Here is a 27,743-nt window from a genome sequence, read left to right as displayed (position 1 = left end):
GTTATAAATGGTTCTGGTGAGGTATTTGGACACCCAACAACAAGAGTGTTTTGTATCTAACAAGAAAAAAGTTTCCTTGCAATGCAAAAGATTGGATTTTTAAGGCATGTTATTTCTCAACAAGGAGTTTTCATGGACCCACAAAAAATTGAAGATTATAGCAATGACCTATTTGGAAGACCAAAAGGTTGTGGAAGGGTTTTTGGTCTAACAACACGTTTTATACGAAATTATGGCAAAATAACCAAACCTTTGGCAACCCTATCACAAAAAGGAAATTTTGAGTTGACTCAAGACAGCCAAGATGCCTTTAGACAGTTGCATAAAGCTATTAGTATTGGTGATGCTTGATTTTTCCCAAGTCTTTTTCCATAAAATGAAACACTTAGAGAAAAGGATTAGAGATTGTACTATTCCAAGACAAATGACCCATGAATTTTTTCAACAAAGCATTCACAAACACATCTCTCACAAAGTCTATATGTGGAATCATGACCACCTATATACTCAACGCTATATGGAAACAAAACTGGGATGAAAAAGATTGATATTCAAAGCCACCTCTTATAAACCAATATGTAAAGTCTCTTAACCACATGGCCAACTATAAAATAGCCAAGAAAAAGAATAAACAAAAATCCGAAATATGAGAGGGGCAGAAGGGAGAATCCCATGACCTTCCCAATGGGTGTGAAAGGAAGAGCAATTCCAATTGCAGAAGTCAAAACAGTAGAGAAAATCACAGGCCAAGATGCAACCTCCTGCATGAAAGGGATTTTTTCAGTCCTGATCAAGTGGATGATGAGGGTCTGCAAGAGAAGACCTTCAATGAACCAAGCTGAATGGAAAAACTTCTGAGTCACATCAGTGTAAGCCTTGTAATAAAACCAAAGAAGCATGAGTGTTGCCACATCACACAGAGTGCACACTGATCCATTCCACAGTATGAACATGGACAAGCCTCTTTCTGAGGATTTGTGAGGTGTCTTCACATACTCTTCATCCATCTTGTCCCAGGCGATGGCAATCTGTCCCACACTGTAGATGAAATTCTGTGTCAGAAGCTGTGTAGAAGTTAAGGGCTCATACTTGAATACCAGTGTTGCTATGAGGAGTGAAATGACACTTCCCAAGTTAGCAATCACTGACATCTTAACATACTTCATTGTGTTGCCAAAAGTGAGTCTACCATGCTCCACTCCCGCAACAAGCACGTTCAGGTCTTTCTCAAGTAAGATAATATCTGCCATATCTTTTGCAATGGCTACTCCTGAATCCACAGAAATGCTTACATTCGCAGCATCTAAAGCCAGTGAATCATTCACTCCATCTCCTAAGAACCCAACAACATGGTTTCCAACTGTTTGCAAGGATTGCACCACATGGAGTTTCTGAATTGGAGTAAGACGTGCTAGTACTGTGGCTCTTTTAACTGTCTCATGGAACGTGTCTTGGTCAAGTAGCTCTAGTTCAGGACCTGTTATTACATGATCGGTGCTTATGCCAACTTCTCTGCATACCCTTGTTGTCAGGGAGAGGGAATCACCAGTTAAAACCTTTGCTTTCACTCCCTTCTCACACAAACGCCACAGTGCTTGCTTTGCTGTGTCCTTAGGTGGGTCGAAAAATGTTATGAGGCCAAGGAACACCATGTCTTTTTCGATATCCTCGTCTTCTCTCTTGCTTCCATTACTTGTTTCACATGTTTGCGGCTGCAATGTCACATGTAATCTGAAATAGTCAGAGGTGCTCCTATGAGAATAGTTTTGATAGTGCTTTTAGTGAACTTTTCCTATCTAAATAAGAAGAGAAATTTAAACAAGACTCAAGAAGTGTTTGATGAAAAATCAATGTCATTCGTATAAAAATAAAGATTGAAAAGAAGAAAAGACACACCATTTCCAGCTTCCTTATAGCTACTCCTAGAATCCTTAACCCTTCATTGCTAATATCTTCTGAAAGATTTAAAATACGCTGATAATCATCGAAAGAGAAGGGGGAAACTTCATCTTGTTCGAAATTCTCAATGAAAGAACAAACTTTTAATACTTCTAATAGTGCTCCTTTTGTTACCATGAACCTGCCAAAGAATTCTGAGTGTCTGTCTTCTGTTTCTAAGATGACAGATACTCTTCTTCTTCTGAAGTCAAAAGGAATCTCATCTATCTTCCTCCACAGTGATGGCCGAAACCTGAATCCATTTGAATATACAAATGCAAGAATAGCATCATCCAGAGGATACTTCTGATCAGTCTTAAAGTAAGAGTTGAGGAAGGCATAGCGTAAAACGTTTTCTTGGGGTAAACCCCTGTAATCAAGATGATTAACCATGACTGCATGATTCATTGTAAGGGAGCCTGTCTTGTCAATACAAAGAATATCCCTGCAACATTAAAAAAAAAGTACATGGAAAAGAATTAGCTAGAAAAATGGAAAGTTGAATCATATTTTAATATAAGTTAGTTCAATTGTTTGCAACTCTATAATGCATGGATACTATACGATATGTATCCGATACATGTATACGTTTATTTTTAAAATAATAGGATATGATAGGTGATATATGCATATTGCAAAGTGTACATAAATTCCTAAAATCATATAAATATAAGATTGTTATTATGTGAATCCAAATTATAATTGTATGTATTAAATATTTTCAACATAAAAAATTATAAATTATTGTTATCATAAAAGTACTATTATTTTGTACATTAAATACTTCATTAATAAGTATGGATAAAATATTCTAAAATATTGAACATAAATACGTGTCAGATACATGATCAAATTGAAGTATCGGTGCATCATTAGTTCAACGGCATCAAAATTTAGTGTCCAAGTCATCAATCAATTGAGTTCTTCTGTGAATGAATTAATACTTACATTGATCCCATATCGCGTATAGATGTTAAACTCTTTACTATACACCTGTCTTTAGCCATAGCAAGTGCTCCTTTTGCAAGGCATGTGTTAATGATGAGGGGAAGCATCTGAGGATTCAGAACAGATGCAACAGAGATGGCAAAAAGAACACTTTGGGTCAAATCAAGAGATGTCAAGTAATTTACCACAAACAGGATGGTAACAACTACTAGCATAACAGAAATAATCAAGTAAAATATCCATCTGAGACCCTTTTCAAAATCATCTGGTGGCTTCTTCTTCCCAACTTTTGAAAACATGGTGCTCATGTAAGTCTTGGATCCAGTTGAAACCACTAGGCCTGTTCCAGTACCTGATACCACGTTTGTGCCCTGTGATGTTAATAACTAATCATTTCTCAGCAAAATTCACCAATCAATCAGACAATCTCTGATCCTAAATTTAATACTTTTGAGGGCTACAAAACATCTTAAAGATATAGGAAATTACGAAATTGTAAAATAGGCAATTAGTGAATCTGAGACACTAATTTGAGTTAAGTACATCAACAGTATTAATGATTTGAGTTTCTTAATGCAAAATACGAGACATAAATTATTGAACACATCAGAAAAATAAGATGGCCTGTTTATGGCTTTTCTAAGGTCCGGCAAAATTTATCTTTGTCAAATAATAGGGATAAACTTGTTATATTTTAGTGAGGAATTTGAATTGGGAAAAAATGTAACCTCAGATAAAGGGTCATTGTTTAGACCCTTGATGGAAGATTGGTACGGTGTTCCCTGTTTCATCTATCATTGAAACAATTTAGTAGTTTACACACAGAAACATTCACTGATAGTTCATGGCTCTTCTCTGGTTCGAAGGGATTGATTCCCTTTAGCCTAACAGTAAAGAAGCAATCTGCATTATGTAGACATCTGAACGGGAAAAAACACTCTTTAGCCTCAAGCATCTTTAAACTTCTCACTATCTACTTTTTCTACAGTTTCAGTCTTGCAGAGGCATCCAAGCCGAGCTCTAATGCCGTTAAATATTTCACAGCTAAACAACATTCACATAGTCTCCTTCTCTTGTGCTTTAAAAATATATAGGGCAATGTTACGCTTTACTTTCTTCTTAAGATAAAAACAAATTTCATGGTGTTTGAAGAAGTACGATGAAAAAGAACAAAAGAGAGTTAGTACACAGAAAATTGGTTTTTTCCTTTGGGCTTGGACTTGATATTGGAGTTGTACTGGTTATGAAGTTGCATTTGGATGTGTCTCTTTGATTTGAGCACTTGACCAAAACATAATCGAAGGCTTTGGTCCATTCCAATTTTATGGAGTATTCAAGTTCCACCAAATTATGTTCTGTAAACTGAAGCTATAACTTGCATTGAAACAAAATACAGACAGGGATGTGTTATTAACTCACTCACCATGAAACAGATGTTTTTTAAATCCAATAAAGGAGTATTGTAGTCTTCTCTGATATCAGAAGCTTTGTCAGTTGTCCAAGATTCCCCAGTTAGTGAGGCCTGACTGTTAACAAGGTATGAAAAACACCATTTGTTATTTAGTTATCTAAAATGGCAAAGGGTAGAATACAAGTATCCACTGTCATTTACTAAACAAGCAGATTTTCCAATTGACATAACATACCTTACAACAAGTTGTTTAGAAGATAACAATCTGATATCTCCAGGAAAGAGGTCTCCAGGTTCAAAAATTACAATGTCTCCTGGAACTACATCCCTATGATCAACTTGAACAATAAGTTCTTTCTGAACAACTCTACCAGCGCATCTTTGAACTTTTATTGGACATTTTACAAATTCTGAAAGCTTCATTGCTGCTTTTGAGCTGCTGTATTCCTAATATGCGCAAACAAAGGTCCAAGGTTAGAGTGAAAGGAAGAGAAAACTCCATTATACCACTACTTCAATGCAACAAACTAATGAAGAAAAACGTGAAAAACCTGATAGAAACGGAGGGTGACACTGATGAAAACCAACACGAGCATGATAAATCCATTTGGACTGTCACGGGCAATGAATGACATAACTGACAGAATAATCAGAATGATATTAAAAGGGTGGAAAAGTGCGTTCCGTAGAAGATTCCACCATCTTGGAAAGGAATACTCAAGAGGAACATTTGGCCCATTTTCCCGAAGTCTCCTCTCTGCTTCTGTGAAACTTAAGCCTGCCAATATGACACAACTATTTAAACCATATCTGTAATTAATGATGGACTAAATCATCATCTCCAGGTAGCAATTGAGGGAACAAAAAGAAAAGACTGCAACAAAGACTGAGTTAGAAATGATGGATGTTAAAACGATTTTCAAACAAATTCAATAACCATAACAACGAAAACACTGGACCCAGCAGGTAATCAAACTAATTAGCAGGGTTTGGATAGTTCAAACATTAGTAAAATCAATTTACACATACAAAAGAATGTACAATTCACAAAGTAAGCATAGTGTGAAGACACTTGCCTCTTTCAGTGGACCTAACGTACTCAAAGACCAAGTTCTTGTCAGTCTGAGCCAAAGTGTATAACCAAGAGTAGACTTTCTTCTCGTCCTCGGTTTTTGAGCCTCCATCAACTTTTCCTACAATTAAACTCACCCCATATAAGCAGAAGAACAAAAGTAATACCTTGGTATGTGATATAACAGTAGCTACTAATTAGTAGTAACTTGATAGAGAGAGTGTGAATAAAAGGAAGGGAAAATGGAATTGAGAAAGCATGGTAAGGAATACTTGAAGGAATGAAGCGGCGAAAGAATCCAAAGAGTGAAAAGGGAAAGCGATCTTTGTGGGAACTTGGTCTGTCTACAAGTGTTTGCCTTATAGTATTGGATTTAGGAAGAATGTAATGACTGGTGCCATTGGAAAAGAGATTGGAAATTTTGGTTTTTCCCATGAGAGCATTGAAATGATGGGAGAGAAAGAGAAGAGGTGAGAGTTGAGAGAAAAAGAGAGAGAAGCATTTGCATGTACATGTAAGGAGATTTGTTTGAATAGAAGGTGAAGAGAGTATGCAAATTTTGTCCACCTTGTGTTACTTCCCGGGCATGCCTCTAACTAACGAAACAAGGATGACAGTTAGGTGAGTCACCTTAGTGTTTTCTTTCTTTCACATGAATCAGTAGGGTAACCAATGCATGCACATAGCCTTATCAAACATTACTCTTTCAAAAATAATTTCATCCCCATTTCCATATATTCCAAATTCTACTTCACATATTATTAGCTGACATTTTGTCTCTTTCTATTATTTTAGCAAGTATTTCATAATGATAAAATAGATTAATTCAATTTTTTTAACATTTTTCTAGAACATCTAATAATTTCATATAGCTCAAAAGTCGAGATAAAAAATAGGTTAAATATATATTTTTCTTTTAATTTTTTGAAACATCTTTTAAAATTACAATTATGAAAGAATTTCAAGGAAATAATATTTTAGAATATATAGAACCTTACTCCAATTTTTTCTCCATCATCTTACACCCCTTCTTCTTTCTCCAATATCCAGCGAAATATTTTGAAAAGTAGTTCTGGATTTAAAAATATTTTTCGAAATATTATTTAAAAATCTTGGCAGAATGATGAATCTAGAAGATGTTTCCAGACTGGGTTCTCCTTCCGGATTGAGTCTAATGCGTTGAAGAAGAATTGACTGGAGGAAGAAGCATTAGAAAGAAAATGATTAGATTCTATAACTCCATTGCAGCATGGATCATATACTTTCGACCAACCATAAATTTACCACACACTTCCCTCAATACAACGACATAGGGTTAAGGTTCTCCCTCAACACCATAAATTTCAAGAGCGAGTTTGTCATCGCGGATTTGCACGTGATGAGACGGTTTGGCGGGTACGGCGCCGGTGCCTGAGGCGAGCACGTACACATCTGCTTCTATTGGTGCGGGTTAATACTATCCTGTCTGGACGCGGCGGTTCGCGGCGCGACCGGAGATGAAGCGGTCGAGGGAGAACCGCTTGGAGGGAGCGAAGGAAACACAGAGGTTGACATAGGCATGTTATGGGTGCACAGAAAGAGCTATTGGAGGAAGAAGCTTGAAGAAAGAATGAAGAGAAAATGAAGGAGGGAGGTGTAGCAGTGTGAGTAGGCGAAGGTTTTAGCATTTTAGGATCTTTTTAGTATAAGCTTAATGGGAATTTTAAATTTTATGAAGTGAAGAAAGGAAAAACGGGTGCAAGAAGAAGCAGCCAAGCATAAGGAGTGATGCTGTGACCCAATCAAATATTAGACTGTCAAAAAATTTAATAAGCCTACTTTTATGAATTATTTTTGTTTTTGGTAATGTAGTATTATTATGAAAAAGGTTTTTAAGAGGAAAGATATTTTTTTTTTTAAATATTACTGTTAGAAAGGAACACATTTAAATACAGTTGAATGGTTTGAAAAATAAAATGTTTCTAGATAATCAACGTTTTAAATTTCCTTTAAAGTTAATTATAAATTTAATACCAATATTAACTTGAACGAAAAGTTATGTAAACTTTAAATATTATTCTTATTATTCCATATAAAATAATTAAAAAAAAATCAAAGAATCAATTAATCAATTAATATAACCATTTGAAACCTATGTAAACAGTATTTGTATATAATAAATAATTAAATATTCCATTAAGATAATATAAAACAATAATTAAATAATGAATATAATAAATAATGATTGTATTTAAGATTAGTTTAAAATCGTATTGACACATAATATGAAGTGTGATTATCTCTTAATGTATATATATAGGTACAAATGCATCAGTCACTATTCTTTCAAAAGCAATTGCAAGATGTTAGCTTTGAAAGATGAGTGAATATACTTGTTTTAACAAAGAAAGAATAATCTTTCTTCTTAATCCTAATTATCTTTTGGTAAAAAATTACCTTTTTCTTTTTACTTTGACTATCATTCTCCTCCATAATTATAGTTAAGGGTGACAAAAAAATACGCGTTCGCGAATATCTGCGGATAAAATCCGCGACGGATAGTTGGTATCCGTGGATATTTATTACACGCGGATTACAGATAATGAGATTTTTAATACCCGCTTATAAACGAGTCGGATGTAAGTATTATAGTATTTGTACCCGCAAATATCCGCTACCCACCAAAAGTTAAAATAAGAATTTAATTTATATTTTATTAAGTTAAATTTAATTAAAACTAACATTAATTTATATTTTATAAGGTTAAATATAATTAAAAATAAATTTTAATTTATATTTAATTTTATATATATTATATTTTATATATTTTTTGTAATTTTATTTAAGTTTTATTATAATAATTTATAAAAGTATATTTTTTAAAATATTTGCGGATATCCGCGAGTATCCATGGATATTTATAGGTTTTAAAATATTTACGGGTATGTTTTATATCTGTGCGGGTAACAGATTAGGTAGCGAGTAGATTTTTTTTGTCAAATCGAGTTACAGGTAGACATTATCCGTGTTCAACTTGACCCGTTATCATCTAATTATCTAATTATAGTAATGTGAAGTAATAGTAATGAAAACCAAGAAATTATTAAAACACTATATTTTTTTCTTCTGATATTAGAATTGGATTCCCCAATTTGGTGTTTAGCCTACACCTTTTCCTTTGCATAAATGGCTGATTTAAGGATATAACTTTTAGGATTTATTTAGTTCGTACTAGTTCAACTGATTCAAATTTATTTATTAAATAATAATTAGTAATAATTCAACCATTAATATTAAATGATGAATAAAAATTTATCAATTAATATATGATATATTAAAAGAATAACTAATGTTTAGTTTTTGAAAAATGTAATTAAATTTAATTAATTAAAGAAAGAATTAATCATAGATAACTGCGTGCGAAAATAACTGTTAATATTAACAGTAATAAAAATATACCTAATGCTAATTAATTATTACAACAATTTTTTTTCATTAAATAGAAATATAAATTAGTAAATAAAAATTTTTAATTCAAGCGTTATCTTTTAAATAAATGCTAAGATATCATTTATTGTTAAAATTTAAATTAAAATTATTTAATGAAGAAAAAAATTGTATGAATAATATATTATTTGTACGTAACTAATATCATTATCTTTCTAATTAAGGTCAATATAACGTTTTACTTTTAAAATTTAATTAATATAATTAATAGTAGGTACATAATACATAGTATATAATAAATAATATATATATATATATATATATATGGATATATATATAATATACATATTATATTGTTTGTATAAATATGTATAATTTTCGTAAATATCTAATATATATATATATATATATATATATATATATATATATTATAAAATTTAAAAATTCAATACGAATTAATAATTGAATAGTTAATATTAATGGTTGTGTCATCAATTAATATATGAAATATTAATATTAAAATATTGTAAGCACTATAATTATCTTTTCGATCAACGCAATACAACGTTTGATTGTGAAAAAGTTAATTAATATAAAATGAAATAATTAAAGAAATTATTAACTCTACAAATTAAATTGTATAACTACTACCATTAATAATATTAAAGATATATACCTAATACATAATATATAGTATATAATAGATAATATATTATTTGTCTTGAAATGCATATTTTTCATAAATATATATAATATTAATAATTTAATATTCATGTATTAAATTATAATTAGTAATTCAACAATTAATATTAAACAATTAATCAAATTTATCAATTAATGTATGATATATTAAAAAGGTAATTAATGTTTGAATTTTAAAAAATGTAATTAAATTTAATTAATTAAAGAAATAATTAAACATACAATTTAATTTGTATAACTGTTCACATAACTGCTAACATTAGTAATAATAAAAATATACCTAATGCTAATTAATTATTACAATAATTTGTTTTCAATAAATAGAAATATATAAATTCTTAAATACAAAATTTTAATTCAATCAAAGCGTTATCTTTTAAATAAATGCTAAGATATCATGTATTGTTAATATATCATCGATTGCTAATATACATATACATATATAGTATATAATAGATGTATCGTATAAATTCAGGACCGAACAGTTACCAAGGTTCATCCAGTCAAGGCCGTCAGGTCACTTTCATAATAATGGTCAATCAAGTCCCAATCAGGTCAAATGGATTTTATGGATGTTGGGCCATAATTGGGTCAACATTTAAGTTATTGGGCCAATAGTCTAGCAGATAATAAAATAACCAAAGATATCTGATTAAAGATATTGTTAAGCTATTTACGAGCAACTGACCGAATCTAAAGGTAAATATGTTTATATTCTGTTTATATTTTATTGGGCTTATGTTAGCTTAAAGTCCATGAACTCCTGGGCCACGGACGGTCATTCTCGTCTACTGAGAAGTTCTTCAGGAACTCCTAGGCCACGGACGGTCACTCTCGTTTACTGGGAAGTTCTTCAGGAACTCCTGGGCCATGGACGGTCGCTTTCGTCTACTGGGAAGTTCTCCAGGAACTCCTGGGCCACGGACGGTCAATCTCGTCTACTGAGAAGTTCTTCAGGAACTCCTAGGCCACGGACGGTCACTCTCGTCTACTGGGAAGTTCTTCAGGAACTCCTGGGCCACGTACGGTCGCTTTCGTCTACTGAGATGTTCTCTAGGAACTCCTGGGCCACGGATGGTCAATCTCGTCTACTGGGAAGTTCACTAGGAACCCTAAGCCAAAAACAAATAGCTGAGGAACAATCATTCTCATCCGAGCATCTTCAGCCAAGCAGTCTCCACTGATTGGCTGTTCGACCTTATAAAATGGGTTAGTCTAGTGATTTACATTCTTTTGACAGTCCATATTCGATTTTTGTTTTCCCTCAGAACAGGTAAGCTGGATAATATCAGTCTGAGCAAAGGGGAACAAGTTTTAAAAAGGCCAACTCATAAAGCTCACCGTTCGGTCCATAGATGAGCAACATAAGCACACTCCCCAACGCAGCAAAAACAGTCTCCCTAAAACTCATAAGTCCTATAATTAATCATGGCTAAAGTCAAACGATTAACTCGGACTTGGGGGGCATAATGTATCGTATAAATTCAGGACCGAATGATTACCATCCAAGACCGTTCGGTTCATCCACTCAAGGCCGCCAGGTCACCTCCATAATAATGGTCAACCAGGTCTCAACGAGGTCAAATGGATTCTATGGATGTTGGGCCATAATTGGGTCAACATTTAAGTTATTGGGTCAATAGTCCAGTAGATAATAAAATAACCAAAGACATCTGATTAAAGATATTGATAAGTTGTTTACGAGCAACTGATCGAATCTAAAGGTAAGTCTGTTTATATTCTGTTTATATTTTATTGGGCTTATATCAGCTTAAAGTCCATGAGACAACTTATAAATAGAGAGCTAGGGCCACAAGCCAGGGAGGTTGGATTCACGCTCAATTCATAATCCAATACATTCTACTCATACTCAACCCATTCTTCAATACTCAAATATTGATACCTCTACACTATCACACGCCTAACTTGAGAGCGTCGAAGTGTCTTTGCAGGTACCCCCCTCTCGACAAAGAAGGAAACCGATCGGTCGGCGTCAAAGACCAAACAACTAGCCTCAGACAACCGGCCGGACAGGATCAGCGTGACCGGACGGCTTAGACAGAAGCCAACCGAAGGGTCAGTCTGTAGAAACTGAACGGACTAAGCGTAAGAAGCAGGTGGAGAACATAATTCAAGCATCAGAAGGTGAGTGTCTCGGTCCCAAAAAATATTTACCGAAACAATAGATAATAGATAATATACATATTATATTGTTTATGTAACTATGTATAATTTCTGTAAATATTTAACATATAAAGATTAAAATAAAAAAATTCAATAAAAATAAATTGTTTTTTTAATTAATATTAATTGTTGAGTAAAATTCGATCAATTAATATATACATTTTAAAGATGAAATAATACATATTTTGACTTTAAAAATATAATTAAATTCAATTGAAATAATTAAAAAAACAATTAATCATACAAATTAGCTACCATCAAAACAATAAGTTTATATACATTATATATAATACATAATAGGCTTAATACCTCTTTAGGTCCCTTGAAAGAGGGGAATTGTTCAAAGTGGTCCTATCTTTTTTAAAAAGTTCAAAGTGGTCCCAACTTGTGAAAAATCGGGTCAAGTTAATCCTTTTTAGTTACGACGTCAAAATTTTAACGGTAGAGCTGCCTCGTTGGCCAAAACTTAATGAGTTGTCCTATTTTTCTCATACGAGGAATATAACGTGTCAATTTTGAATTTTAAAAATACAAATTGTTTGCCACATCAGCTTCATCTCTAGAAACGTTAGAGCCATAGATCGGCGCCGTCAACACCTCAGACCACCACTAAGGGTTGGCCAAATCGAGCCTTATCCACCGAAAACCTACAAAAACCAAATCTGCTGAATGTAGGCGTAGTGCTTGACGAAGAGTTGGCTTCCCCCGACGTCCATTACAAGGCCTTCTATGCTAAGAGAAGCCCCCAGTGGTTGGTCATCAAGGTCGTTGGGGCTCCCGACCATGGATCCAAGCTTTATGATAACTTTGCCATGGAGAATCTCCTCAAGAGCATTACAGGTGTAATCAGGAAACCCAACCTCCATCTTCAATCTCGCACAGCCATGGCGGTCATTGATGTCACCGCCGTCGAAATCAAACGCGCTTGGGAACCACCTTCTCGCTCTCCATAGCGACATCTGGATCAAGCCTCCCGGTGGCCATGCGACTCTCCGCTGCGATCTCGAGGAGGTCCCCCGCTGCGGTGCCTGCGACCTCTCCTCTACCATCGTATCCTGCCACTCTACCACCGCAATGCCTGGTCCAAGTGGCGTAGCCACCTCCTCCGTGTCGTCTTCTCGTGCTCCGCCACATGCGTGACTTTTACAGGAAGGTTATGGGCAATTTCTATATGGTGATTTCCTTTCACTTCGAGGGCTCCGTCATTCTCTTTGTTGGCAAGATCGCCCCCTATGCTACCAGAAGCAAGTGGCCCATGGCCGTCGATTGCTCACCATGCTCCGCCGCAACCCAAAGAGGCCCATTTCAGAGGAAGCCGCCAAGGCCTACGACACCGTAGCCACATGCCCCGATGATCACAGCTCTACGGCCGGGATTCCAGCTCTCAAAGGAACCCAAATGCTGATCAAACAAAAACCCAAATTCAAAAACCCTAATCCCAAATTGCAAGATTTAGGTTGTTATCCATTCCACTGCCAACGTCGGAGGTTACACATAGCGTATCTCCACTCAGGACGAGCTCCATCATCTTTCCGCAACAGTTGCCGAACGGGTTCTTCACTTCGCCGAAGAGCTCGTTAGCCTCCCAGTCCCCGTCCTCTCGCACACTCCCTCTCCCTCTCCCTCTCCCTCTCGTTGAACACGTCATTTAACTTCAGTGCCACGCAATCACAAAAAATGGACACCTCATTATGTTTTGCCCAAGAGGGTACTTCTACCGTGAAAATTTTGACGCCGTAACCAAAAAAGATTAACTTGACCTGATTTTTCACAGATTGGGACTACTTCGAACTTTTTAAAAAAGGTAGGACCACTTTGAACAATCTCCCTCTTTCTAGGAATCAAAAGAGGTATTAAGCCTACATAATATATAGTATATAGTATCTAATACATAAGGCATATAATATATTGTTTCTATTAAACGTTTATGTTCCATTTTAAAAAAAAGAAAAACTAATAATTTAATAAGAAATTAACATGAACATTAAAAGTAAAATGGTAATGATAATAAGAAATGGAATGTTTAAGTTAAAATGGTTTGATGCCAATAACAACATTGCAGGATCAGGACCATGTATTCATAATTAATCTCAAACTGAAAGTAACAACAAAATATTATTCTAAGCAGAACATAAATCCAAAACACAAAATACATGCAATAAATAAGCATATCACAGTATAAATTGTTCTTAAATACTCTCAAACTTCATGATTATCCTAAAATAATCATGAATTGAAATCACTCACTTCTTAATCTTAATAGTATTTTTCAATACTCTTTCTAATTAATATAATGTTTTACGACATCCAAAGTACTTATCATCTCCCATAAAAGAAGCGAGAGTAACATAAAAACTCAAGTCAACACTTAAACATTGAATTTCTTCATCATTTGACTCATTTGAGAACTTGTGAGTAAATTCGATACAAAACTCTTTTAGAAGATTGTTAAAATTTGTATTCTATATATACAAAAAATCAAATTCATTACTGAAGTGGATTTCAAAATCTGGAATATAAATTCAGGACAGAAGTGTAGAAAAACTCAGGAAATGATATATCTTATCATTAGCTTCCAAAACCTCAGCACATAATTTCTTGAGTAATGTAGAGACATTTCTATCAAATGGCACAAAAGTCATTGAATCTAACCTTGAATTTTATATGCAAGTAATGGAATGAAAATACATTAAAAAAATGAGAACGAAATACAATATATATAAATTAATATAAATGAAAATGAAATTAACATATATATAAAAAAAAGCATTTGTGTAGTAAATACTACCTTGGAGTAAATACTCTGAAAATCAAGGTAAACTGGATATAAAAAAACAGACTCACCAAACCAAGTCAAAATTTAAACTATAAAACAAATATATAAACATGTAAAACCTATAAGAGTAAAATATATTGAAATTAGAATTCAAAAACCTTAATATGTGACTTTAAAAGTTAAAAATACTTAATGCATAACTAAAAACTGTTATTCTAAACTGAATGTTACTAATAAAAAGTATATGAACTTTCTAGATTTATGTTAAGAAAATATTAATATTTAACATAAAAATGTTACTAAATTTTGAATAATAGTTTTGTTTATTTTTTGAAAAATTGAAAAGCTGTCCCATGTCCAAAGTGTGTCTTCAAATTGTGGCACGTGTCCAGACTCTTACTTCATTTTGTATGATAGGTTTTGTATTTGTATGATAGATAGATGTCAAAATTGGTTTTAAATATATTTTTTAAATATGAATATCTTTTAGTTAAAAAAGAAAAGAATGGTGGACAAAATTATGCATAACTTCTTTGCAAATCGTTCCAAAAAAGTTGGGCCCAATATAGAAAGTGAGAAGATTTGTTTTGACAGAAAAACATTCATTTGACAGTACTTTTAATAATATAATAATGAGAGTTGCTCCCTCCACCACCACCAACCACTCCCTGCACCTCCCCATACCTTATTTGCCCTTCTATAAAACGGATGTCAACATCCGTTTCACCTTCAACGGATGTTGACATCCGTAACATCTATTTACATATTCTATATTTTAGTTTATTATTTTTATTTAAAAAAAAAACCTTCAACGGATGTGGCCACATCCGTTAACGGATGTGCCACATCCGTTTAATAGATTTTTAAAAAGTTTTTTATTTATTATTTAAATAATAATATATAAATTAAAATAATAATAATTATTTTATTAAATAAAATAAAATTAATTTATAAATAATTAAATAATAATTTTTAAAAAATTAAATAATATTTATATATTAATTTAAAATATAAAAAATTAAAAAACTAAAAACTAAAAAACATAAAAGGCAACGGATGTCACCACATCCGTTAACGGATGTCGCCACATCCGTTAACGGATGTGGCACATCCGTTTTCATATATTTATAAAAAAAAATTTAATTATTCTTTAAATAATAATACATAAATTAAAATTAATAATAATTATTTTATTAAATAAAATAAAATTAATTTATAAATAATTAAGTAATAATTTTAAAATAATTTTAAAATAATTTTAAAAATAATATAATTATGTTTCGGTGGAAAGTTTTGGGGACCGAGAGACTAACCTGCTGACGCGTCTGGGCCGCTCGCTCGCCTCCAAACTCCAGTTGTTGGCCGATCGGTGTTGACGCAAGCCGATCGGTCTCCTTTGGACGGGGGTGGATGTACCTGCAAAAGGTACTCCGACGCTCAAGTTAGGCTTGTGATTTTGAGGAGCCTCGGCTCTTAGTTGAATGTTTTGTGAATGATTTTCACTATTGAGTATTTGAGAGTAGCGTAGATCGAATAATGCGTGAGTGGAACGTGCCTGGCCTTTGACCCTGGCTTTGTATTTATAATTTACCTCATGGATCCTAAGCTGATATAAGCCCAATAAAATATAAACAGAATAAGATATAAACAGATTACCTGAATATCCGGTTGGTTGTTTGTAACCACTCGGTTAATATTTTATACTATACATTATGCCCCCCAAGACCGAGTTAAGCGGTCGGCTTTAGCCGTGGTTAACTATAGGACTGATGAGTTTGAGGGAGGCTGCGTTGGCGGAACTGAAAGCGTTTTACCACTCGACCTTCAATAGTAACCGAGCGGAATTTACCGCTCGGTCTTCGACATTTGTCGAGAGGGTTTTACCTCTCGACCTTCGACAGTAACCGAGCGGGATTTACCGCTCGTCCTTCAACAGGAACCGAGAGGAATTTACCTCTCGGTCTTCGACATTTGTCGAGAGGGTTTTACCTCTCGACCTTCGACATTAACCGAGCGGGATTTACCGCTCGTCCTTCAATAAGAACCGAGAGGAATTTACCTCTCGGTCTTCGACATTTGTCGAGAGGGTTTTACCTCTCGACCTTCGAAAGTAACCGAGCGGGATTTACCGCTCGTCCTTCAACAGGAACCGAGAGGAATTTACCTCTCGGTCTTCGACATTTGTCGAGAGGGTTTTTCCTCTCGACCTTCGACATTTAACCGAGCGGGATTTACCGCTCGTCCTTCAACAGGAACCGAGAGGAATTTACCTCTCGGTCTTCGACATTTGTCGAGAGGGTTTTACCTCTCGACCTTCGACATTTAACCGAGCGGGATTTACCGCTCGTCCTTCAATAGGAACCGAGAGGAATTTACCTCTCGGTCTTCGACATTTGTCGAGAGGGTTTTTCCTCTCGACCTTCGACATTTAACCGAGCGGGATTTACCGCTCGTCCTTCAACAGGAACCGAGAGGAATTTACCTCTCGGTCTTCGACATTTGTCGAGAGGGTTTTTCCTCTCGACCTTCGACATTTAACCGAGCGGGATTTACCGCTCGTCCTTCAACAGGAACCGAGAGGAATTTACCTCTCGGTCTTCGACATTTGTCGAGAGGGTTTTACCTCTCGACCTTCGACATTTAACCGAGCGGGATTTACCGCTCGTCCTTCAATAGGAACCGAGAGGAATTTACCTCTCGGTCTTCGACATTTGTCGAAAGGGTTTTTCCTCTCGACCTTCGACATTAACCGAGCGGGATTTACCGCTCGTCCTTCAATAAGAACCGAGAGGAATTTACCTCTCGGTCTTCGACATTTGTCGAGAGGGTTTTACCTCTCGACCTTCGAAAGTAACCGAGCGGGATTTACCGCTCGTCCTTCAACAGGAACCGAGAGGAATTTACCTCTCGGTCTTCGACATTTGTCGAGAGGGTTTTTCCTCTCGACCTTCGACATTTAACCGAGCGGGATTTACCGCTCGTCCTTCAACAGGAACCGAGAGGAATTTACCTCTCGGTCTTCGACATTTGTCGAGAGGGTTTTACCTCTCGACCTTCGACATTTAACCGAGCGGGATTTACCGCTCGTCCTTCAATAGGAACCGAGAGGAATTTACCTCTCGGTCTTCGACATTTGTCGAGAGGGTTTTTCCTCTCGACCTTCGACATTTAACCGAGCGGGATTTACCGCTCGTCCTTCAACAGGAACCGAGAGGAATTTACCTCTCGGTCTTCGACATTTGTCGAGAGGGTTTTTCCTCTCGACCTTCGACATTTAACCGAGCGGGATTTACCGCTCGTCCTTCAACAGGAACCGAGAGGAATTTACCTCTCGGTCTTCGACATTTGTCGAGAGGGTTTTACCTCTCGACCTTCGACATTTAACCGAGCGGGATTTACCGCTCGTCCTTCAATAGGAACCGAGAGGAATTTACCTCTCGGTCTTCGACATTTGTCGAAAGGGTTTTTCCTCTCGACCTTCGACATTTAACCGAGCGGGATTTACCGCTCGTCCTTCAACAGGAACCGAGAGGAATTTACCTCTCGGTCTTCGACATTTGTCGAGAGGGTTTTACCTCTCGACCTTCGACATTTAACCGAGCGGGATTTACCGCTCGTCCTTCAACAGGAACCGAGAGGAATTTACCTCTCGGTCTTCGACATTTGTCGAGAGGGTTTTACCTCTCGACCTTCGACATTTAACCGAGCGGGATTTACCGCTCGTCCTTCAATAGGAACCGAGAGGAATTTACCTCTCGGTCTTCGACATTTGTCGAGAGGGTTTTTCCTCTCGACCTTCGACATTTAACCGAGCGGGATTTACCGCTCGTCCTTCAATAGGAACCGAGAGGAATTTACCTCTCGGTCTTCGACATTTGTCGAGAGGGTTTTACCTCTCGACCTTCGACATTAACCGAGCGGGATTTACCGCTCGTCCTTCAATAGGAACCGAGAGGAATTTACCTCTCGGTCTTCGACATTTGTCGAGAGGGTTTTACCTCTCGACCTTCGAAAGTAACCGAGCGGGATTTACCGCTCGTCCTTCAATAGGAACCGAGAGGAATTTACCTCTCGGTCTTCGACATTTGTCGAGAGGGTTTTACCTCTCGACCTTCGACATTAACCGAGCGGGATTTACCGCTCGTCCTTCAACCGGAACTGAGAGGAATTTACCTCTCGGTCTTCGACCTAGGAGTGCTTCCTAGGGAACGGGCTTTACCGTTCGGTTTTGAGAGGGTTTTACCTCTGCTTTGAGCTAGGAGTGTTTCCTAGTGAACGGGATTTACCGTTCGTCGTTGAGAGGGCTTTACCTCTTGCCCGAGAGGGATTTACCGCTCGGTCTTCGACCTAGGAGTGCTTCCTAGGGAACGGGCTTTACCGTTCGACTTTGAGAGGGTTTTACCTTTGCTTTGAGCTAGGAGTGTTTCCTAGTGAACGGGATTTACCGTTTGTCGTTGAGAGGGCTTTACCTCTTGCTCGAGGGGGATTTACCGCTCGGTCTTCGACCTAGGAGTGCTTCCTAGGGAACGGGCTTTACCGTTCGGCTTTGAGAGGGTTTTACCTCTGCTTTGAGCTAGGAGTGTTTCCTAGTGAACGAGATTTACCGTTCGTCGTTGAGAGGGCTTTACCTCTCTCCCGAGGGGGATTTACCGCTCGGTCTTCGACCTAGGAGTGTTTCCTAGGGAACGGGCTTTACCGTTCGGCTTTGAGAGGGTTTTACCTCTGCCTTGATCTAGGAGTGTTTCCTAGTGAACGGGATTTACCGTTCGTCTTTGAGAGGGCTTTACCTCTCTTCCGAGGGGGATTTACCGCTCGGTCTTCGACCTAGGAGTGCTTCCTAGGGAACGGGCTTTATCGTTCGGCTTTGAGAGGGTTTTACCTCTGCTTTGACCTAGGAGTGTTTCCTAGTGAACGGGATTTACCGTTCGTCTTTGAGAGGGCTTTACCTCTCTTCCGAGGGGGATTTACCGCTCGGTCTTCGACCTAGGAGTGCTTCCTAGGGAACGGGCTTTACCGTTCGGCTTTGAGAGGGCTTTACCTCTCTCCCGAGAGGGATTGTCCGCTCGGTCTTGGACTTGATCGTTAATTATGAACTTTGCTGACGAAATTGGCAATCAGTGTTTGCAATAGGAGACCTCTCCTTCGTTAATTGAATTCCATGATGCTTTAAGCATGAAGTCCGTTTATGACTAGATCTTAGTCTGCACTCGCATAGTTGATGGCGTGGATTTTGATATATATTTTTTCAAGATGTTGTCTTGTTAAAATTCTCATGATGATATATATTATGGTATATAACCGTATAATAAATGATTCGGTTGCCAGATATTATGAATTGCACCGAATAAATAACATATATAATAAACAAGGTATCTAAACCGTCTTGAGATTTTATAATATTGTTGTTGATAATTATCTCTAACACAACAATTTCTTTGACTATTTTAATCATGCCAAAAAATGTTTCGGTTATAATAATTAGATAACTATATTTATAGTTATGTACTATATTATATATCATATAATATATTATGGATTATACTATATATTTAACATAAAAATAGTTGTTATAATATCTATTATCAATTAGATATTTTATGAAATATTCATATTTCAAAAAATACTTATCTTGTTGACGACGTGGCACGTAGAGATGATGATTCATCTACTGTAGTTTTTACATTGTCGAAAGTTTCTGGTGTTGATCTGAAATAGTGATGTCGAGACCGAACGCTCGTCTTGGTTTCTTGTGGTTTCTAATCATCTCTCTGGTGCTTTGTTGTTTCTCCATGCTCCTCGTGGTCATCATTGGGTTTGACGCTCGGCCCCACGGTGGGCGCCAAAATGTTTCGGTGGAAAGTTTTGGGGACCGAGAGACTAACCTGCTGACGCGTCTGGGCCGCTCGCTCGCCTCCAAACTCCAGCTGTTGGCCGATCGGTGTTGACGCAAGCCGATCGGTCTCCTTTGGACGGGGGTGGATGTACCTGCAAAAGGTACTCCGACGCTCAAGTTAGGCGTGTGATTTTGAGGAGCCTCGGCTCTTAGTTGAATGTTTTGTGAATGATTTTCACTATTGAGTATTTGAGAGTAGCGTAGATCGAATAATGCGTGAGTGGAACGTGCCTGGCCTTTGACCCTGGCTTTGTATTTATAATTTACCTCATGGATCCTAAGCTGATATAAGCCCAATAAAATATAAACAGAATAAGATATAAACAGATTACCTGAATATCCGGTTGGTTGTTTGCAACCACTCGGTTAATATTTTATACTATACAAATTATAATTAAAATATTATTATTTTACAGAGTGAAATGAACGTAATTTGTCATTTTGCAGTGTTAAGCTATCCCCACTCTTTTGTAAACGATCTCACGTATCTGCTTCTGTGTCCTCATCTAACGCTCAATTTTCTCTTTTAAAACTTCTCATCATTCATGTCAAATTACTTAAGCCAATTTTAACTCATATCATCTGACATAAATAGATAATTACTTATTCAAATATTTATAATTGATTCTAACCCATATTTCTTAATCGTTTAAAAGTTAAGAAATAAGATAATTTAAATTTTTTTATTTTAAAATGAATAAAATCTTGACGAAGTCTCACCGAACAAATATAATATATAGAATAATGGTATAATAATATATTTTTATATTTATTTAACACATATTATAAGCATAAGGATACAATTTTTTTGTATTTTTCCAAAAAAGTAAAAGGGTAAAAAATATGAAAAGATAGTATTAAATGAATGTAAAAAAAATTATTTTTGTGAAAGTATATTCTTCTAATATATATTTCATATATTTGCATGAGAAAAGCTGTTTATTCTCATCCACATATATAGAGGAATAATTTTTATGTTCTGACTAACTGTTTCACCAATGGTGGAATAAATTATTAAGTATCATGCATTTATACTCATCGATAAATTCCAAATATTTCTACTTGTTGCATCAAATTTCATACTGAATAGTATTTCCCTGTGAGCCTCTTTAGTAACAGACAAATAAGAGAGGAGGACAAGAGTGGAGCAACCAGGCTAGAAAGCTAAAAACATATACATTTTTTTAGCCTCCACACAACATGCTTTGCCTCCAAAGTTCATCTCACATGCAATACGCAAATAATACATGAAAATAAGATTCAGTGCTATAATATGTCCGACATATTTTATTTTGGTGAGCCAAGTCTTGTCATCGAGAGCAAAAGCATAAAAGATGCTTGTGTGTGATTAAATTAAGTTAAAATAAGAGCTTAACAGTGTGTATGAGTTTGGAGTTTTGTGGTCCGAAATCTAGTGCCCTCATCATTGAATCACACTGCTGTGTTATGACTGTACGGAAATCGCTGTCCCAAACTTCCTGCATTTTTCCATCAAAGTTAATTAATCACAAAACAATGGAGGAAGAACACGACATTCAATTATTTACACATTAACTATTGTTTTCCGACACTGCTGCTCCAGCTTGTTTTTTGTCCTCAAACGAAAAGAAGCCTCAAAGAATAAACAAGGGAATGAGAAAAGAAAAAAAAAAACTATCCAAAGCGTGTGCATGAGTTGTTTCAGAATCAAGCAACGGGGTTGCATTAAATAAACCTTTTAGTTGGCACTCCAAAAATATCCAACCCCATTGGCTAACTCCTCACTAATCGACACATGTTACTGTGATCCGTGAATTTGTGGTTTCTTTTCAACATCTCTCTGTGAGGTCAACAGTTAAATATTAACAACAACAAAAACAAGAAAAGACATCATATTCTATATATTTTCCTTTTTCATTATCGATAAGTATCATCTGTCGGAATCAACCTTTATAGAAAACAATCTGGCATGTTCTTTAGTAGAGCCTGAGTTTTTGGTATTCTGAAATAGTAAAAATTTGATCTCCACCACTTTAATGGCATTAATACCTTTTTTTATATGTATGAATCAGACTATTCATTATTTTTGGTTATCAAAATAGCATTGATAGATATTATTTTAGTGTGTTAATTACATCATCTGTATGCATTATATAAAGAAACCCTAAACCAGGGTCAAGGAGAGTTAGAGTGAAACAATAGCAAGAAGTTAGATATACATGGACAGTGGCGTCACTACAGTTGACTGCGAGAAACAAGTTAGATCATGGAGGCTGCTACGTTCTCTCATGCAACTCTTAGTTCCCACATGCAACTGTGCCACCATTATAGAAGACCAAGATGTAACAAACGAGTGCCTCGAAAATCCCACCAAATTCTATTCACCGTCACTCACGATGAACTCCAGCACCATCACAGGCACCATCTTCGGATACCGTAGAGGAAAGGTGAGGTTCTGCATTCAGGCAAACGCCAACTCCAACCCTATTCTCCTCCTGGAGTTGGCAGTTCCAACAACCATCTTGGCCAAGGAAATGAGAGAAGGAACACTGAGAATCGCTTTGGAGAGTTGTGGTGACAGCGAGGACAACAATAATAACAACACAAACACGAACACACTTTTGTCCACCCCTTTGTGGACTATGCACTGTAACGGGAGGAAGGTGGGGTATGCTGTTAAGCGTAGACCGTCGAACAGTGATTCTGAAGCGTTGAGGTTGATGCGTTCGGTTGTGGTGGGAACTGGGGTGGTGAAGTGCAAGAAAGAAGATGGTGAAGTGATGTACCTTAGAGGGAGATTTGAGAGGGTTCGTGGGTCAGAAAACTGTGAATCGTTCCACTTGAATGATCCAGAAGGGGACATGGATCAGGAGCTTAGTGTTTTCTTTTTAAGGTCCAGGTGAACTTCTGTTTTTTTTGTTTGCACCACTTGGCTTAGCTTCTTGAGCTGTGTTTGATGATAATGGGGAAGCAGAGCAGAGAGAGCAAGAACGTGTAGCTAGCTAGCATGGCTTTATTATAACTAGTTATCCTTCCAACTTCCTTTTGAATATTTGGCCAGTGATGGTTTCGGAGGAGAAGGCCATTCTCGATACACTGTTTTTTTGGCCTTCCCTGAACCTATTGAGTGCTTGCTTTTACTGTTGTTAATTGCAGAATATCTGTCATTCTATCAAATTTCAACAATATATGCATTTTTCCATTTTAATCATAACTGTTGCCATTTTGGGAATTATGTTTTTACAGATATATATAATATTTAATGATCAAGTTATTCTAAATCTAATTTAATTCCTGTTATTATGGAGTTGCTTGAACCATTCAGACTAAGAAGGAAATACTATTATAATTATTTTTTATGATTATATTTATATTATTATTATACTAAAATTTTAGTATTTCATTTGGTTATGTCTTGAAAACACAGTAAATTGAACTATAAATTTTAATAAAATAGTATAATAGGATTAAACAAAAGTAATAATTAAAATATTTATAGAACTATTTTTATAACAGAATATAATGAATAATTATTAGTGACTGTTAGACTGTTATGAAAAAAAAATAATGTTTTATAAGTTAAATTTTTTATTCTATATATATATATATATATATATATATATATATATATATATATATATATATATATATATATATGAATAGTTATATGCTATTTAATTATTCATTTGGTAGAGAAACTGAAATTGTTATAATCTAATAATTATTAATAAAATCTTACTTAAATAATTTTTTAAAATTTAAGCTATCACAATAAAGTTATTAGCTGAAGAAGTAATAATTAATGAATAATTATTTAGAATTTAAGTTGGTGTATTTCTATTTAATTTATTGTTAACAATATACTCCTCTATTTAATTTATTTCAAATGATAAACTGTTTTTTTTATTTCATTCTTTGTTATTATTTTATATTGCTGATATTAAAGTTATTTCTAGTAATATTAGTCATTTTATTTCTTTATGTTATTATTATTTAATTTATTACCATTGATATCAGTCGTTTTATTTTAGTATAGGTAAGTAGTATTTTAGGATTTGGATTGGTAAGCGTGGAAGAGGAATTTAAATTTGAGGTGTTAATTATTCGTGTTTCGAAAAAAAAGTTTTAAATGTACGGTGATAAGAATTTAGATTTATTGAGAGTCTCACTATTAGAAATAGGTTAATTTAGATTATAAAAGTGAGTATATACCTCATCTTATATATAAATTTTGTGTATATTAAGTTAGATTTAAAATCTACCTGAGTTATAATCTATCCTAGCAAAATTTGTGTTTGTTGAGTATATAATTTTATACAAAAATAGAAGTGATCATTTATTTCAAGAAAAATATAAAGACATTAAGATTGTGTCGGAGATTATATTAAGTTCATTGGGAAACTTTATTTAAAATACTTTGTGTTGTTTGTTATAGAAAATGTTTTATATAATTTTCATATAGAACTAAATATGTAATAACTCAAACAAATATGATACTATTAGAATCTTAGATTTATATAAGTTAATTACTAAGAGAACCTATCCATATGGATGAAAGAAATATAAAACGTATAAGTATAGAAGAGTTTAAAGTTTTTTAAAATACATAACTCATCAACAATTCTTCATACCACATAAAAAGCTATATTAGTACACCATATGTTTATATACATGAATCCAACATAAAAGACTTTTGATATAGTTATCAATCTATATCACGCCACAAAAGTAATAATGACAAAATAGTCTTAATTAGGTCCTTTATTGTGTAAAATTGAATCAATTTAATCCTCGCTGTTAATTTGGATAGATGGCATTAAAAATTGTTGTGCGTGACAGAATGACGTTACCAAATTTTACTAACATGGCCTAAGTTGAATTTCTTTTATTTGCATATTTAAAAAAAATTAATTAAAATATCTCTAGGGAATGCAAAGGGAGGTTATCAAAAACCCAATGATCAGAATCAAACTCACCCAGAAGTCTTCTTAAACTCATCAGGAAGATCTTCTTCCAAAAGCGAATCGTCCTCCTCCTCCTCATCACCCTTCTTTCCTAAAAACTCGGACTGGGCCAGCAACCTCGACTGCGAGGATGGAGTGAGACGATTTCCATTAAATTCCTTGATTCCTTAAATTAGGATTTCAATCTGCAGATTTTTTTTTTCTACGAACGGTTTCCTCTCTTTAACAGTTGCGTGCACGCTAGGGAGTTAGTGTTTTCCATCATCACTTTCTGTCCATATTCAAGATTTTTCCCTTTGTTTTCTCTTTCGCTTTCTCCATAGACAACGATTTCCCGGTTCCGGGACACCCGCAAATGTACAGACTCCCGGCCTTTCTCCATAGACAAGTGCAATGCTAGCTTCACCGCCTTTATTTGCTCACCATCTATTATTCAGTCAACAAAAAAAGAGAGTCAAAAACACCACTACATAAGAAGACAGTGAGAAAAAAAAAGAATCTCGACCCCTATCTTTGGGATTCCACCTGGTATCACAACTGCCGGATCAGCTTGGTTTTCATCTGTGCCGAAATTGTTTACCTGCAAACGAACGACAAGCAATCGATTGATCACAGGAATTGAAAGAGACGAGAGAGCGTATGGAGGGGAATTAGGGTTTTGAGAATTACATTGCGAGAGTGAGAGAGAGTGAGAGAGGTAACAAGAGAGAGTGAAAGATGTAACACGAGAGAGAGTGAGAGGTAACCGAGCACGTTATTAAAAATTCAACCACACTATGCCACGTCATTAAAAATTGCATAGTCAGCCAACCAAACTAAACTACACAAATTTTAACGTCATCCAATAAATTTAACGGCAAGATTAAAATTGACTCAATTTTACAAAAAAAAAAGATGTAATTGAGAACTTTTAGAATACGAGTACCTAATTGAGAAAAATCTCCACAAACAAAAATGTTCAAAATGATTAAACCAAGAAAATACAAACAACCAACGAATAAAGGAGGTTAAGCTAACGATAACTGTAAGCATACATATAAAATGAACACGTGAAATTATAAATCTTATTTTGTTTAACTTTTTAATCGAATGAACACGTGGAATTCATTACCAAAATTGATTTTATAAATCTTAATTTTCAACCTATAACATGCAACCCAAGAAACTAAAATACTTCAAAAAAAAACTTATTTTGTTTAACTTTCTAATCGAATGAACACGTGGAATTCATTACCAAAATTGATTTTATAAATCTTAATTTTCAAAATGATAAAGTAAAGATAAAAACTTAAAGAGATGACAGAAATAAAGTTTAGAAGTTTTTTTTAAAATAAATGATTTGGTTATTAAAATTTTATTTATAGTTTAATCATTTTATTATTAAAATATTATAATTTTACTTTTTTTTATTAAAATCAGCTTTATTCTTAAGTAATGTTCTAGATTCTTACAAAATACTTTGTAATTTAATTTAGACATAATTTTTTTTTTATAATAGTTTGAGGACAAAAAATAATTTTCTATAATAATTTTGAAAAGAAACAAATTTAGTTCTTTAATTTATTGTTAGTAACATACTCGACATTTTTATTTATTTATTTATTTATTATTTTTGTATTTCATTTATTTGTAATCATATGTTGGTTCATTTTTTATGGTTTTTTTTTATTTAAATCAGTGATAGTGATATATTGGTCCATATGTTTAATTATTATTATAATATCTTTTTATTTTATACTATATTATGAAAAATATGGTAAACAAATCATTTTTGTTGTCTAATATATTTGGATTAAGGAAAAGATAAAAGTAAAGAAATTTAATCAAACAAATTCAATAATAAATAATTACATTTATTTATTATTATTAAGAGTGGACCTCGCGATAAGAATAAAGTTTGAAGTGTACGTGTTTACTATAACATGTAACCAGGGACAGAAGAATATACTAACTTTGAATTCCCAAGATGCATAACGATATATGCATTTTTGGGAAACTGTACTTTATTATACGCTTCATATTATGTAAAAAGAAAATAGACCTTTTTTTTAGTAGTAAAGTACTTACACCCACCCCCAACTTCAACTAATTACGTAAAAAAAAATTCTTTATAAATTTAAATAAAAATAATATTTAATTAAATATTCTTCTAAACTTATAATTTCACTTAAAAATAATTAAATTAAATTATTTAAATTATTGTAACATTTCATCTTATTTATCTATAAAGTCGTGTTTAGAAATTGTAAGACTTTACTTAATATTTATATTTAGATTTTTTTCTTTATAATATATTATTTTTTATTTTATTTATCAAATATTTTAAGATATAATTCACTAACTAAAATTTTATAATAAATAAATTTTAATATTTTAATTTAATATAATTTATTTAAATATTATTTTACAATGTAATCTAACAAGTTTTAATTTTAAAGCATTTCTCCAAA

The 27,743-nt window shown here is 34.4% G+C and overlaps 2 protein-coding genes across 2 annotated transcripts; one reads left to right on the top strand and one right to left on the bottom strand.

Moving 5' to 3' along the window:
• Positions 1–117: 117 nt before the first annotated feature.
• Positions 118–6,082, bottom strand: LOC108324551 (uncharacterized). The gene is made up of 8 exons (XM_017557495.2): positions 5,642–6,082; positions 5,374–5,490; positions 4,849–5,075; positions 4,533–4,744; positions 4,310–4,412; positions 2,887–3,257; positions 1,897–2,383; positions 118–1,712 (listed from the first exon to the last, which is right to left on the bottom strand). Exons 1-8 carry the CDS (start codon positions 5,802–5,804, stop codon positions 552–554), a joined length of 2,841 nt encoding a protein of 946 aa, XP_017412984.1. The 5' UTR covers positions 5,805–6,082; the 3' UTR covers positions 118–551.
• A 16,466-nt stretch (positions 6,083–22,548) lies between these two features.
• Positions 22,549–23,232, top strand: LOC108325750 (protein MIZU-KUSSEI 1). The gene has a single exon (XM_017558843.1). It carries the CDS (start codon positions 22,549–22,551, stop codon positions 23,230–23,232), a length of 684 nt encoding a protein of 227 aa, XP_017414332.1.
• Positions 23,233–27,743: the final 4,511 nt, after the last annotated feature.

The sequence above is a fragment of the Vigna angularis genome, chromosome 1, assembly GCF_016808095.1.
Source record: "Vigna angularis cultivar LongXiaoDou No.4 chromosome 1, ASM1680809v1, whole genome shotgun sequence".
Taxonomy (NCBI): Eukaryota; Viridiplantae; Streptophyta; class Magnoliopsida; order Fabales; family Fabaceae; genus Vigna; species Vigna angularis.
Note: the sequence above shows the minus strand (reverse complement) of the source record. Positions and strands in the feature narration are given on the sequence as shown.

Bases quoted from the DNA above. Each gene is read 5' to 3' on its own strand.
- LOC108324551 (XM_017557495.2), bottom strand. From the start codon at position 5,804: ATGGGAAAAACCAAAATTTCCAATCTCTTTTCCAATGGCACCAGTCAT. The intron at 5,491-5,641 runs GTATTCCTTACC...GTTTAATTGTAG, and splicing joins TCGCCGCTTCATTCCTTCAA to GAAAAGTTGATGGAGGCTCA. The intron at 4,745-4,848 runs GTTTTTCACGTT...TGCGCATATTAG, and splicing joins TCACCCTCCGTTTCTATCAG to GAATACAGCAGCTCAAAAGC.
- LOC108325750 (XM_017558843.1), top strand. From the start codon at position 22,549: ATGGACAGTGGCGTCACTACAGTTGACTGCGAGAAACAAGTTAGATCA.